At 40.1% G+C, this 15,116-nt stretch overlaps 1 protein-coding gene across 2 annotated transcripts in view; it reads right to left on the bottom strand.

Moving 5' to 3' along the window:
- Positions 1–15,116, bottom strand: part of RORA (RAR related orphan receptor A) — a 334,738-nt gene that overhangs the window by 91,247 nt on the left and 228,375 nt on the right. For both annotated transcript variants that reach the window (XM_088520231.1, XM_088520225.1), the window contains exon 3: positions 10,530–10,559. In XM_088520231.1, the coding sequence (XP_088376357.1) occupies positions 10,530–10,559 (30 nt within the window). The remainder of the gene's footprint in view (positions 1–10,529; positions 10,560–15,116) is intronic.

Below are 15,116 nucleotides of genomic sequence, written 5' to 3' on the forward strand. Positions count from 1 at the left end.
ACTAGGCTTTCCATTTAATGAAGAATTGCACATACATAATATGTATGTGAGAACATGTTAGATAAGCAGACAATCATCTTCTCACTTCACATGTAAATTACAATGCAAATGTGGAGGGCATTTATGTATTCTGCCTGAAAGTTGACCCAAAGTATCTGTCACCTTGCTCCCTTCTATATGGCAAGTATTTCTGAAGATCTGCCTTCATCATTCTGTCTCCCAAAATAAAGGTTAGCACTTGGTTAATGTATTTCAGAACTATTCAACTGTTCTGAAACAAACAAAATGAAAATTGACTTTTCAAAAGTTACTTTCACAAATTCCATTAGGATCGTATTTAATTTGTGGCTAACCTGTATGGGTTCTTATTTTTCTATCCAAAAATTTTTAGTTCCTCCAAGTGACCCACACTGTACTTTGAGGCTGCTTTCTTTTTGGGTGAGCATTAATTGTTGCACTTCTTCATGTTAGGAAACTTAGGAAGAGTCAGAGTTCTGACCAGGAAAACTGTTTTTTAATATGAGCTTTATACATTGTCATAACTTGGTCATAAGATTGGAACAGACTAATCAGTATGGGTTGGAGTGACTAAGTAACTTGCCACAGAGAGATGCCTTCTGTGTTGCCTGTATGAAACTGTGCCCCTGAACAGGATGAAAATTTAAAAATTCCAGGTTGATCTTCTTAGAGAAAAGCTGCAGTAGCTACCGATATTTTTACAGTCCTAATAAGGGTAGTAAGGGTAGGCATCAACATACATTAAAAATACCTTTTTTCAGGTTCAATAGTTGTTTCAGAATGGGGAATGCACAAGTCTAACAATGCACTGTCAAATAAATGAGTCTATTAGGAATGATGGAATCAGTCACTGGCCTCAAAATTTAGATAATAAAATGTACTTTTTTGGTTCAGATAGCAACCTTGGAGATGTCCATATGACTCAGCTTGTTTTAGAGTCATTTGAATCCAGCCTGACTATAAAAAAAGTGCACTGTTATTTAAAAATACATGTCAGGAGGTGAAAAGAATATGAGGAAAAAACTCTAAGGATAGATTATTTGCAATCTGTTGAAAAAGAGTATCTCTAATGCTGTTCATGGGAATAAACCGATCCCTTTGGGAGTAGACTTTTTGCACAAATACGCAATCAGACCCAAAGATCATTGTTAATCCTAATTTCATACTTGTCTGAAACCGAACACCAGGCTATATTTGATAACAATCCATTCACAGAAACGGCAGTGACATTAAGGAACTGTCAAACCAAACTGATGCAGCCTTGCGCCAAAGCCTGGGGCAAGGAAATCAGTGGGAGCCTCCCTTCAGCTTCAACAGAGATTGAATTAGTCTTTGCAGGATGTCATCATCACCGTTTAGTAAGTGCAATCATCTCTTAAAAAATATTCCAGAGAATGGGTTCAAATGGCTTCCAGTGTGCTGGTATTTCTCTGTATGTATCGTTAGAGCTACCTAGTCGCAGGCTATTCAGAGCCAGAGTACACCATAGCGTACTTGGTCCCATCTCTGTGATCACATACTGAAGAAGAAAATCACAAGCAGTAACATGTGCTGCTTGTTTTCACGATGGCTGCATTGTAGCACAGCCAGAATGCAAAAGCAGACTTGGAGAAGTCTGAACTGTCAGTTTTTTGGTACAAAAGCCCCTCAAAAACTGCTGCTTTTTAACTTAGCAACTCAATAAAGAATAATCACTATTGCTTTCAGAGTTGGCTTGGAGTCTGAAAGTTTGGCAAATATCCCATATTTGAAACTTCCATTCAGCCCACAACGTAGTCCTCTTCTGCGACCAGTAACCATATCAAAAATGTAAATGACTGTTTTTGTAAAGCTGGAAATATTAATTTCAAATAACCGCTCTCCTAAAGATGGGAGGCTTTCAAAAAAGGAGGACAATTTTTCTTGCTAATATTATAGGGGCTGGGTAAGGCACGTTTGCTTAATAAGAACACGTCCAGCAGCTGCAGTAGGACTCTCATCAGTCCTGGGCTTTTTCTGCTAGAAAGCCTTAGACAAGTGACCTTCATGACTTAACTTCAGTGTTTCTGACACCAGACGACTGCCCTTAGAAATGAACAGACGAGAGAGAAAAGGGTACAAGATCAAATTTCTCAGGAACTGTAGGACTTTCTTATATGAGAACGCTGTAGACATTCCTAATATATTTACTGCTCAAATCCACAAATAGCATAAATTCAGTTTTGAGCTTTTAACATCAACAACTACCAGAATTTATATGTTTAATGTCCAAAATCTAACACTCCCCCAACACCTCATCACTCTCATCACTCCTTAGAACATTAACTTCCATAACCTTTTAAATATGGAAGAGAAAGTCTCTGCCCAACAGCTACACCTCCCAAAGAACAGAGAAATAAATGAAGTGTGAACACAATCTGAATCAAATTTTTGTAAGCTCTGTTAACATGTATTAGAGGTGTAGAAAGGGTCAAGATTTACCTTGGACAAAGATATGCAAAATTTAAGACTACTACCTTTTCTTTCTGTTTCCTAATAGAGGTTGGTAGGTAAGCATAATTTAGAAGTGCTCAGTCTACAATTTAACACACATACACTTTAGTTCTTTGTGATTAGCATTTTGCAAACGTCCATCAGCTTTCACCTGGAAAAAAACAAAACTAAAAACCCCTTCATGTGTTTATTGTTACTTAGCTTGTTATCATTTGCCCCCTATTCTACGAAGACACAGAAAAACCTAACTTACAGTATTCACCAAAAAACTCACAGTAAAATAGGTCCACAACCAATGGTTACAGCCAAAAGTCACATATAGCTAAATGCTGCTCTACAAATTAAGAGCATTATCTGAGAAGAGACCTGACAATAGCTTAAAGCTATAGAGAAGCCCCAGGGACGTGGGGCAGCACCTACTAGCCTGTACTATCAGCCCTAGAGAAAGTGAAACGCTCTTTCCACCCTCGCTTCTACACGTGCAACGGGCAGCAGGCTGAGTCACAAGCGTCCACACGGAACGGGGAGAGCGGTTCACTGCCCAGGCCTACCAAGGAGAGAAGAAAAGGCACCCAGAATATTTTCGCCTCTATCTTTGGTATGAATCTCATGTTCAAATACTCTCTTACAGCTCTTACTCCCAAGCCTGCCCGAAACATTTTATAGTCCTTAAAATTTATCTTCCTGCCCTGTCCTGATGAGCAGGCTGAATTCTTTACTCAAGCAGGTCACGCTCGGCGTCCCCAGGTCACGGCACGCAGGGAGCGGGCAGCCTTCCCTGCCAGCTCCGAACCACTCACCGACACGTCCTGCAGGCAGTACCACTGATTGATTGATGGTGACAGCACCCAAAACTAATATTTTACCTGGCTGGCTTCAAAGTTAAACTAAAGCTACAATATATAGCTGCTGATGAACAGGTTTCCTTTGGCTCTCAGGAAAAAAAAAAAAATCATGCATAGCAGTAGTTCGGTGAAAGTTTTAAACAAGAGAAAAGCCCTAGATAGCTGTCTTAGGCGTCTTCGCCAGGGCAAACAGCGCTTCAAGGACAAGCAGGAAAGTAGCTGCTATTTGAGGCAACTTCATTATAAAATCATTTTTAATAAGCAATCTGAACAAAGAGAGGGAGTGCTCTTGCAGAGAAGCCCCCAAGGGATCTTAAGGCTGCCCAGTAAAATTATTAGGAGGTTACACACAGGGGACCAAACAGCTATTTTATTGGCCTCGGGGGACAGGGTTTAGTTTTCACCTGTTCTCTTTAGGCCTTGGTGCTAACAGCAGATCTGTTAACCATCAGTTTTCTGCAGAATCCTATTTTGTGAGGAAATGTATCATTTACTTAGTTCAGCTGGCACACAAAACATAGGAGGTGAAGCACACTAAGTGTTCACATCCTAAGTAATTATAAATCACAAGTGAAAAATAACTAACCTTTATTTACCATTTAAAGGCAGTTAGGCAAAATAACATACTCAAAGAAATCTTTGGTGCTGAGACCCATAGCTATAAATAAAACGTGGAAAGTAAAATTAAAGACACAAATTCAGATCCTGAGTTCAGCTGAAGTTGCAAACCTCCATGTGCTTTAGGAACTATGGCAAGCAACAATTCTAGGATATTTTGACATCTTAAAAGCTGAAGAACCATTTCCTGTCCCAAATCAGCCTCTCATTTTCTAACAAGTGATTTCTTCTTTTTAAACAAGGGCTTAGAGCCAAAGACAGCAGGGATCTGATTTGGGACTGGATTCCTTTTGGCTGGCTGTGCTACAGCAGCAGTGAAGATACAGCCAGCCAAGCTGCAGCCCCAGGCCCAGGGGTGCTGGGGTTTTATTGAGGCACCTGGACTTTATGTCCCTCCATCACAGGGCCCCTGTTACATATGTCAAGCAGGGAAGAGCTGACCCTAGCTGCCTACGGACTGCTTAAGCCTTCCCACTGCAGTGAGACACAAATTCATCTCTTAGCTGGGATTTAAGTCTCCCTAACGCCCATCCTCAGAGAGCAGCACATACAACAGGATGTGTACAGGAATACTCACAGCTTATTTGTAGGAATATGGGGCTTAACAGGGGAAGTAAGGGAAGTATGGGATAGCTGCTGGGTTTGAAATTTCGGATAGCAGAAGGGACTGGTTACTTCCACCCTTTGCTGCCAGGTCATCATGCAAACAAAACGCTTTTGTTTAGCCTGTAAAAGCCATATAGTTCCCTCAAGCTGCCCAAGAGGAGCTCATGTCTTCCGTAGCAGCGCCCAGCTTCGGAAACATTCCTAACCACCTAAACGTTAACAAGATAATAGTTTCAGTGCAAATATGATGCTCTTATTCTGAATTAAAACTGGCTATATCAGATTCAGACGAAAGGAATATTTAATTCAATATTAAAAGAATTCATACAAAGATGCCTACTATTTAAGAAAAATTACTCTAGAATGGCTATTTGGTTAAATATCCAAAAGTAGCAAAGCTTGTAACATGAAACAAAGCGGAAATAGCTTAGATATTGTTACAAAGGGGTTTTAATATATACAATCCTTTGGTATGAGTATTTTCTGTTAAGCTGGGATATATCTGAACTATAAATACTTGAAATATACAGTGATGAACGTGATACCAAAGTACATTGTTATTTTCATTATGAGCAAACAGGACTATATTAGTCTATGGATCACAAATCGCAAAATTCTCACTGCTGTCCCTGTCACAACAGAATGGCAGAAGCACAACCTCCAGACACTGCTGATGGCAGTATCAAGCATTAACAGGCAGTGAAACACAATAAAAAGGACATGTCAAAACTTGGGGCAGCTCAAACAGCAGGTGACAACAAGTGGCAATCCACTGAAATGTACGTCCCCCTGTCCAGTCTAGATTGCTGTGGACTGAGTACTAGCACCCTTTGAACACCATTTTGTAGCTGCCTGGGATGTCAGTCTCCCTCTTAAAATATTTAGGATGAAATATTGGCAAAGAAGCCAAACTAAGAAGTTCCATTAGCAACGAAGCAACTTTATCATAAGGGCAGGATAGAGATTGGAGTGGTAGATCTTGCATCTCCTCTGAAAAGCAACACGGTTTGGGTACAGGAACCAAGACACTTGGCTGTCTATCTCCGAGACCACCATAAAACCAGATTTTCCTCTCTGAATGCTGGCAACTCAGTCTAAGTGCACAGAGCAGGCAGTGTCAAACGAGTGAGCTCACAAACCTCATGCACCCCATATTGACAGTGAGTGGTGTGTGTCCCTTCACTGCAACATTAGCCCTACTGAGCAGACCCTAATCATGGGCAGCACAGTTCATCTCACCCAGGGGACTGTTACCCTCTGAGGCCCCTGGATCCTCACTTATTTTTTGCTCACATACATCTCATTAGGAGCAAGGGCTCACGATTCTTCTTCGCTGCATAAAACCGAAGCAACCTACGAGCTTCCTGCAGCGTGCTGTGGCAGCTGTTGTCAGGCTTTCAGGGGACACGGACAGAAAGCAGAGCGCGCTGCTGGCACTCACTAATCTCGTCTGCATCCTCAGCGCAAGGAATCTGGGTCACTGACCCAAATAAGAGAGCGAGCTCTACGCCATACCCACCGCTCCGCACCGCAGCCGCCTGCGATAACCTCTCGGCTCCAACGCGAGAATTTTGCCAGCAGACAGGACCGAGTTCAAGCAATGCTTGAGTGCAATTCTGGGCTAAAACAATTACAAATATACTGGATGCGTAAACCTGACTGGTTTATGTAACTTCAGACTAGTCTTTACACCCTGAAAGTAAAAATGTATTCTCAGGCAAGCTTATTATGTCACAAATAAATGCCCAAGTCATGCCCAAAGTCAATATGACTTCTGAAAAAGGGTTTGCATTAGTTCCTTAAAGAAAGAAATCAGTGCAACACTTACCTTAAGAATATACTTAGGCAAAAAGGAATTTGGAAACAACCACTGGCATCTAAAAATGAATTCATCACTTCCATGGAAGGGTTGCGAAGCCCATGTTATTTGTTCTACCTTAAAAATAACTGAGGAGCAAGTAAGCAAATATACCTGGATCTCTGTATAGATATGAAGTCTAGCTGTGTAATCAAACTCCTTTAAAGGTTTTGGCTGCAATTCATCGTAGTTCAAACAACAAGAGAAAGAAAGTTCCAGTACATCAAGAATTAATTATAATATTAGCCTTCTGGGTACAAAAGCAGGAAATATCTCCTTATTTTATTAGGTAGTCAAATCAAAATTCATTAAAGAAAGTCATCACCCAGGATGCAAAAATGATCTAAAGCAAAATAATGCAATTTAACTGTGTGATAGGTCTCACAAATGGGCTAGTAGAGACCATCAATCTCATATGCATGACGCATGGCAAGTTTTAGATTTAGGGAGGAAATACTACATACTTGAGGACTTGAGTTTAAACCCAAGTCGGGAGGTACTAGACGCTAGGTCCTCCATAGCCTTTGGATCCTAGAATCGCAGGTCTTTTTGCTCGCTGATACAATGATGTCAGTGTGAATCCGCAAGAAGCCTGAAGCTGCACAGCTAATTTAACGCAGGCTTTGAAACTGTTCCATTCAGAACATGGAACACAAGAAGTGTGTGGTACTGAGAATATTAAACTAAATGACCTGTTACTCCAAAAAGAATCTAGGCATCAGTCCTATCTTTCTTCAGCCAGGAAAGGACTGAAACACCAGAAGTCCCACTTCGTAGAGAAAATGAGATAGGAGTTGGCCTCTATGATCTGACTTAACTAGTCCAAAGATTATATAAGAGGATGATTAACTTAAAGTTAGCATGCGAGCCCAAGAGAAAATACATGTACAGATAGACAGAAGGTATGCATTTTTACCTCAAAATCCTGCTTAATATACTGAAAGCAACATCACATATTTAGGTAGAGGAAATTCATTCCATTAGTGCTCCTAGGATTACTATCTTACTTCAAAAATACAGTGTTGTAACTCTCAAATTCTGAAACTGAGAGGATATGGATAAAATGAGTTACACCAAGAAGAGTGAAAACCTCTCAGGTTTTTTATTTAGCTAGAAATATTATTACTAACCTATGGTTCTCCACACTATATTGAGTGTTCAGGAATACTCAATTACTGTTTGAATCAGAAATGACCTAAAGCACATATCTAAACAGAGTAGCTCAATTTCAAACAACAAAGCACATTTATTAAAGACTGATGCCAGGATAGGGTTAAGATAAACTCCAAGCCTCAAAGAAAAAACTGTGAATAACAAAGCAGTGGAGACAGAACTTCTCTGATTTCAAAACCGATGCAATAAAAATGGCCATGAGGATCATGTCTGAAAAGAATTAATCCTATGCTTTAGATGCCCAATGGATCAGACTTTCTCTCAACGTGCTAATTAAGCCAAAAAGTCCTTCTAGTCTCTAGTGGACCTAACTGCTGTATTAGAGTTAACGCTCCTAGAAGCCATGCGCTGTAAACTTGGAACGACAAGACTTCATCCAGGTTTCTAAGCAGTAGTGCGGACAAGATATGTACACCTCTAAGAGTATTTTTAAGAGTACTTTTGACATTGCTTTACACATATCCTACTCCATTTCATTCATTTTGGATATGTTTTACTTAGACTGATATGGGTGATAAGCACAATTCAGATAGAGAGACTTGATAGAGAGAAACTCTGCTTGTCATTTGCAGTCGATAAGTTTCAGAATTTAACACCACAGATTTGATCTGCAGTTTTTTCATTAAGGTGTTTATATATATTTGTTTCACAGTATTGCAAAACTATGTATTTTGATCTTTATTTTTGCTATGCAATAATAACAATTTTCAATGCAATACAGAAAAAAATGCCAATTTTGCACGCTGTCAAGATGTCAAAGATAGACAATTTACATCAATCCTTGCTCTGCATGAACCAGTCATAACAGGGATCAATTCTAAAAAAACTTCAATGAGAAGTGGATGAATCCTCATATATATTTTTTCTGGTAAGTATGGTCTACGTTTTCATCATGCCAATTACTGCATGTTGCTCCTTCTATTTTAATCCTTTCTTAATGGGAAAGCTTATCTTCCCATTACTCAAGGAACTTCCCCGTTCATGCTTCAGTGGCGGCATGAAAACTGATTAACAAACTGGGAAACTACTCTTTGACAGTTCTCTTAAAATAGCACAAATTAATATAGAAGATGCTGGGACCCTAATTTCTGCCTTAACTAGATTGAAGGCCATAGATAATGATCAATACTGATATATTCATCAATATAGTTGATGAATATATATATTTTTCCTTTTTACATGCTTTTATAATAGTTCCCAAAGATAGAATCCACTGATATACATGATGAGAATGCTTTAGCAGCCTGGCATGGCTTAAGGAAACATCTCCTACGTCCTTTAGGACCAGGGCTACTCTTTTTACTAAGAGTATTAAATACTGGAATGTAGATGTGGCTCTCACAGCAAGTCAGCACAGCACTGGTGTATGCAAAATACAGCGGGTGGTTTCTGCTCATTTCCAGGTGGAGTGTAACAAACCACCCTTTACAGTCACTAGCCTCTACGCAAGAGAGGCCCGGGACGGAGCTAGCGTAAATACCGGGTTACTTACCACCTCTAGAGAGGGTGGTCGCTCCGGGCCAGGGCTGAGCTCATGGGCAAGGCTGTGCAAGGAAGCTGTCTGTACAATGCCTGGCCTGCGGATATACAGAGCACTTCAGTCTCCTGTACTGGCAATCTCAGTCAGCATGAGCTCAAATATTCACCAAAAAGCTAAGGGTCAAATTCCATCCTCAGATCCCTACGTGTAGCTTGCATTTAGGACAGTGGTAATCATATATGCATACAAAGAAGATCGTACCCTAAAAATGCATTAAGCAGCAAGCCCACCGAGGAAAAGGGGCATCCTCATGCTCTTGGTTTATGACATTCAACATTTGCTTCAAAACTCAAATCAACCAGCTTCTCATCTGCAGTTCTTACATCAAACAGCTGTATTTTGTACCTCTGTAAAGCAAGATTTCTTAAGTGGCATAGGATATCAAAGTGAGATTTCTCCATTACATGAATACTTCAAAAACAGGAATGAAATAAAAATGAAACTAATGTAAGATACTTTATGACACCACTTTTGCCCTATGAAGCTCTTGTGAACATAATTTTAATGCATATCCCTATTAAAATGCATATGTCATTTGAAGTTTTGTGCACTGTACCATCTGTTTTGTTAGAAAGCCTTTCTCAAACTCGAATAGCCTCAGCTTTCTCCTGTTCCATGAATACTTGAGATGATAGAAAAGTACAGCTCCTGTGCTACCAGATTTCCAAACCTTCACAGTATCAGAAGAATCTCAGCATCTATTTCCTTCACCTATAAAGCAAAACATTTTCTTGGCATTGTGTGGATATACAGTGGCTCACTGCGGAGTAGATCCCAAATAACGGTGTCTCTGGAGAAGCGGAATCAGAATAAATGTATTTGCAAGTCAGGGCACGCATCCACATCCATTTCCAAGGTTGCCATTTATGAGGACTTTCTATCTATATAGTTGAGAGCAAAACAGTAGCCTTCTCATTTCCACCAAGGCCTCCTTAAGCACAAGCACAAAATGATCCATCTTACAGATTAATGCATTGGAACAGAAAATTTTCAATTAAATAATCTTTTTTAAAATTTAATTCATACTGCATATATAAAAGTCATAAAAAATATACCATCATCCCTGCTTTTGTTTTCTGAACACACTACTTACCAACCAGCTGAGAGGTACGCACATAAGAACAAGGAGATCCGGCTTTTTAACTCACATCCTTCTTGCCCTGCCCTCTGCCTCAACACATATGTGCATGCACGCGCACACACACACGTGCACGCTGTACACTTGGTTAGAGGGGATTTCAAGCCAGGACTGGAACCACTCTAATGCAGAACACCAACTGGAATGTTTTCAATGGAGGCCCTTTAGACTAGACAGACACCTAGGAATCTGGGAGGCACAACACATCACTGACACGAATCCCATTTGCAAGAGAAGGACAAATCAAAAGGTGTTACTTACATGTATGAGTCTTCTTTGTTACAGAAATACCTGTAGGGCAGAAATGATACCAGTGTTAGCCAAGCGATCACCACGTAACTTTTACTGACACAGATTTCACTGTTCAACTCTTTGCACTCCAGACACACAGCAGTCCCATAAAGGAGAAACAACGATGCGAATGGTAGTTAGGAGCATCTCCCTTTGTTGCATGCAGACTTGAACACTATATTCTCTTCTCACATCTCAAAAATAAATGTTTCAACATGTATAACTTAAATTGCGCGGCTGGAATACCTACCGACGGCCGCTGTTTTGAAACAGAAAGCAGGGTATACTACAGCCCTATGGAAGTCCTCTTATTTCCCCTAGTTAAAATTTTTCCCAACCTCCTATCAACTAGCTCACATGAACCTGCCCAGACAGAACAGATTTGAGCAATACCCCAATTCATTTGCTGCTATTAAGTTCAAGTAGTTCTTTGAATGCAAGCTGTGGCTTACACTCATTAAAAGCAAATCAACAGCTCTCTCCATGTAAGTATTATTTGCCATATTTCCAAGCCAGATGCATGCATCTCCAAGCTGTTAAGTATACAGTTTCTGAAGTAATAAAGATGTTTTAATGCTAGACAGGCATGTGGCAGTAATCACCAGTAATGGCCCAGTGCCAGGGAAATTTGAGAGGCATTTTACGGAGAGCAACACAATGAATAGAACTAGGCAAAATACATAGTAGCAAATAAAGACAAAATTAACTCTGTTAAATGTCATCTGAATTCATGCTTGAATATAAACAATATTGTCTCTGCTTTAGTAAATAACTGATGTTGTACTTGGACCTCTCAGTAGTTAAGTTACATTCTCCTTGGGGGGAATTTTATTAGAAGGAAAAGAGGTTACTGGAAGTTGTACAAATATTTGAAGCATTTCATCTGTGATTAGGCCTGTAAGGAAATTTTGGAAATTGTTTTGCTTACTCCTTATGAAAGAAAGACAGACTTATATCTCCTTAGCTACCCTCCTACTTCTTTAACTGCCTCTTCCAAAAACACATTACTATGGAAAAAGTAGGCTTTTATTTCAGGATTCTTTATTATGGAACATCTCAGGGAGAGAAAAGTAGGTTATAAGAACTCAACAAATGTACATGTATTATTTGCAAACTTTCAGCTAGTTTCTAAAGTCAACAGTTTTCAAAGCATCCATGTCTTTGGTACACATCCACAGCCATACTGCCAACTCCTAATATTTAGATATCAGGTTTGCCCTGATAAATATCACAAAGATATATTCTTTGAATTACATTTGCATTTCTGTCTGCCTTTCGGTTTTCAATGATAAAATTTCACAGGTGTGAGGTTTGGAACACTTTTTTCCTGAAAAAAAGAGAAGTTGAGAGTTTCTAGGCTTTGGTAAATGAAGTCCTGAGCAGTTCCACTGAGTAATTCAGTAAACGGGAGACACCAGTAAGCAATTTACAAAAATATGGATCTAAAAACTTGATTTTGAATGTACACTTAAATCCGAAAGGTCTCAACCAAAATCTATAAGCTCCTCATGCCAGGAATTAGGGTTCTAGCCTCAAACTGTAGAGCCAGATTAAACAGTAAGAACAAAAGGAAAAAAGCGTAACAATAACAAATCCATTACGTTACGTAAGTAGCTATAACACAGTTCAAAGTCACCCTTTAAATTCGTATTTCGCAAGAGTCAGCTTTCTCTGATTTTAATTCCAACTAAATTCCTCCTCCGGTGGCTGAGAGCAGAAAGACAGGAACGGGTGTCAGAGGCGGGTGCATTTTTTGTGCACTGAGGAACAGCATCGCGGGCCCTGCTGCAGCGCCCGGCCTGCGCCGAGCGGGGCCGCGGGCAGCAGCCCTGGCTGCCGCTCTGCCCCTGCTGCTGGCGGCAGCCCCAGCGGAGCCCCGGGGCGCCCGGGCCAAGGCCCTGCTCTCATCCAGCGAGGGAGGCAGACGAGGCAGCCTGACCTCAAGTCAGGTATGGGGCAAGCTGAAGGGAAGGATGGTCTGCGTGTTTTGAGGGCAGGGACAGGGGCAGAGAGAGAAGAGGCAGAGAACACCAAAGCATCCACGTTGAAGCTGGATAAACGCCATTTAAAATGCACTGTCAGTACCCTGCTCTTTTTTGCTATACACACTTCTCTTTCTAGGCCTTTCTAAAAGTCTGCCGTACTCCTTGAATTTTCCATTACAGCCCTCCCTAGGACCAGTTGTTCTCCCAAGGAAGATCGTTTTTGCTTTGCCTGATGTCTTGCAAGACGGGGGAACAGCAGGCACCGCTCTTCCACCAGGACAAGCTGTCCTAGCACTTCCTTGGCAGGGACACCCCCCGGTCCTCGCCTCTCTGGCCAGCTCCTGCGATGCAGCATGTCGGACTGAATGGGAAATGCAGAGGAAAGGCCCTTTAATCTGAACACCATTTGCAACGTGCTCTCCCAAAACTGCTGCTAATAAATTGATACATCAGTGCTCTTTCAGCATTATGGGAGCCATATGTGTTCTCTTCTCAGAAAATAATGCTTTCTGTAAAATCACTCTGAACAGAAAGTGCTTATGCTGTCACTTCTGATTACTCACAGCCTCTTCACAATGGGATTTGCCACAGCACAAACCAGACTTAGTGGATTCGCTGACTGAGAGACTACTGCTCCCTGATACATAAAACAGCGATGGAAATATTAGTACTTATATTTTTCTACTTGATTTTTTTTTTATATGAAGAGAGTGGTGTTTTTTTCCAGTCAAATGTTTCCATAACAATTACTGATTAGAATCTGATAAGGTCTTTTGACTGTTTTACGCAGATATTTTTAGATAACTGTTTAGAACAACAGCTTGGAGGTACGGCTTGCTTGCATCTTCTTCATAGTTATGCTGATAGCTGCAGTGAAACCAATGTATTCTACTTCCAACTGAGGCCTCACAGAGACTGACTGCAGTGTGGTGGAACCAGGATTAATTTTGCCAATGAGTTCAAGAGTACTAGACTTACATTAATATGGAGTTTTTACTTAGGCTTTAAGTAGTTTATTTTATCCTTTTTTTTTTTATCTTATTTTATCTTTTGTGAGTTTTCAAGAAGCATTCCCCTTTCACAATAGTAGTTATAAATATGAAAGAATATCCAGAACATCCAAAAACAGGTATTCAGGCTCTACGCAGCACAACTAGTGCTTTAAATACAAATATGAAATATGCAATGCACCCCTCCATCATTGCACTCTGGTTGAGGTTTAAGATAGTAGGTTAAAGACTAATATTCAAAACATTCAAGTAGCAAAATCTGAAAATAAGCACACTATGACAACTAGTCAATAGAAAAATGGGGAACTGCACGAGCTGTGGTTTCCATTTGGGCAGTGCTAACTCCCACTTACATACACATTTGCATGCCTTTCCTTTGAGCCACATTCTAGCAGTCTCACGCAGACAGCTAAACACGGGATCTCTTGTGGATCAGCACACAGGGGTAATTCTCCTCGCAGGATTAGGCACAATTAACTCGGATTACTCACGTTCATATGTATTTCTGGGACTGGACCATAGATTTATGTAGATCTAAACGGACAACTCTGATAAAACCTCAATCTAATACACTATTTGTTTTCTAGTAAGTGGAGCACCAACAGCATTCTAGGTCCTTTCAAAACATTACATACAATAAAACATCATTTTTACATTCCTATACATGGTTCTCATTTCAAAATGTGCTATACTGGAAGAATATGTGACTACTTAGGGTTAGCATCACTAACACTCTCCTGAACTGCCAGCTTTCCATTTAAAAAAAAAAACAAATAAAAAGAGCAAGAAACAACATTAGTTTCAATGTTGTTAATACAGAAAGACTTCCTGACTTAACCAGCTAGACTTCAAAGTAAAGCAAAGGAAATGTCATGAAAATACCACAATATATCACTGCCATGGTTATCAGTGAGTGAAAGTTTCAATATTACAGTTATCACAGAATTTATCACTTCAGCAGTGCAATTTGACATTCCTGATCAACACCAAATCTTAAACAAATTAACTTCTTAGACAGATTTTTGCTATGCAATGTTCTTTGCAACAGCAACCGATCTTTTTAAATTAAAAAAATGCTTACAACATTCCCCTTTCCCCTCCAACTACCAATATGTAATTTGCCACGATGGGTGGTATTTACAGAAAAGCTTTCTGTATGCAGTGAACTTTGAAAAGAACATCCACCAACAGAGACAGGATATTCTCTTGCAAGCAGTTAGCCTGGCTGACCTTCACTAGCCAGCTTCAAATAGAGATAACAATGTCTTCAAGTACAAAAAGAGACTCAGATATTTTATACATCATAAGCTATTTCTCACAGTCACCCATCCAAATAAAGAAGCATAATGAAACACTGCTTACTCTGTGAACCCACATCCCTGCTGTTGTTGTACAGTTGTCAACTTTCCATATTTCAAGGGGAAAACATACTTTGATGTACAAAATGATAAGTAAAAAGTCCCCTGTCTGGCAGAATACATTACTCTGCAAAATATCAAAGGAGAATATTCTTGAGTGCCATTTTCTTAAACCAACGCAAAAGCTGATGCACAGAAGTTTGT

Source organism: Tinamus guttatus, unplaced genomic scaffold (genome assembly GCF_059628265.1).
Source record: "Tinamus guttatus ecotype Peru unplaced genomic scaffold, ASM5962826v1 Tinamus_guttatus_pri_ptg000004l, whole genome shotgun sequence".
In the NCBI taxonomy this organism is placed as follows: domain Eukaryota; kingdom Metazoa; phylum Chordata; class Aves; order Tinamiformes; family Tinamidae; genus Tinamus; species Tinamus guttatus.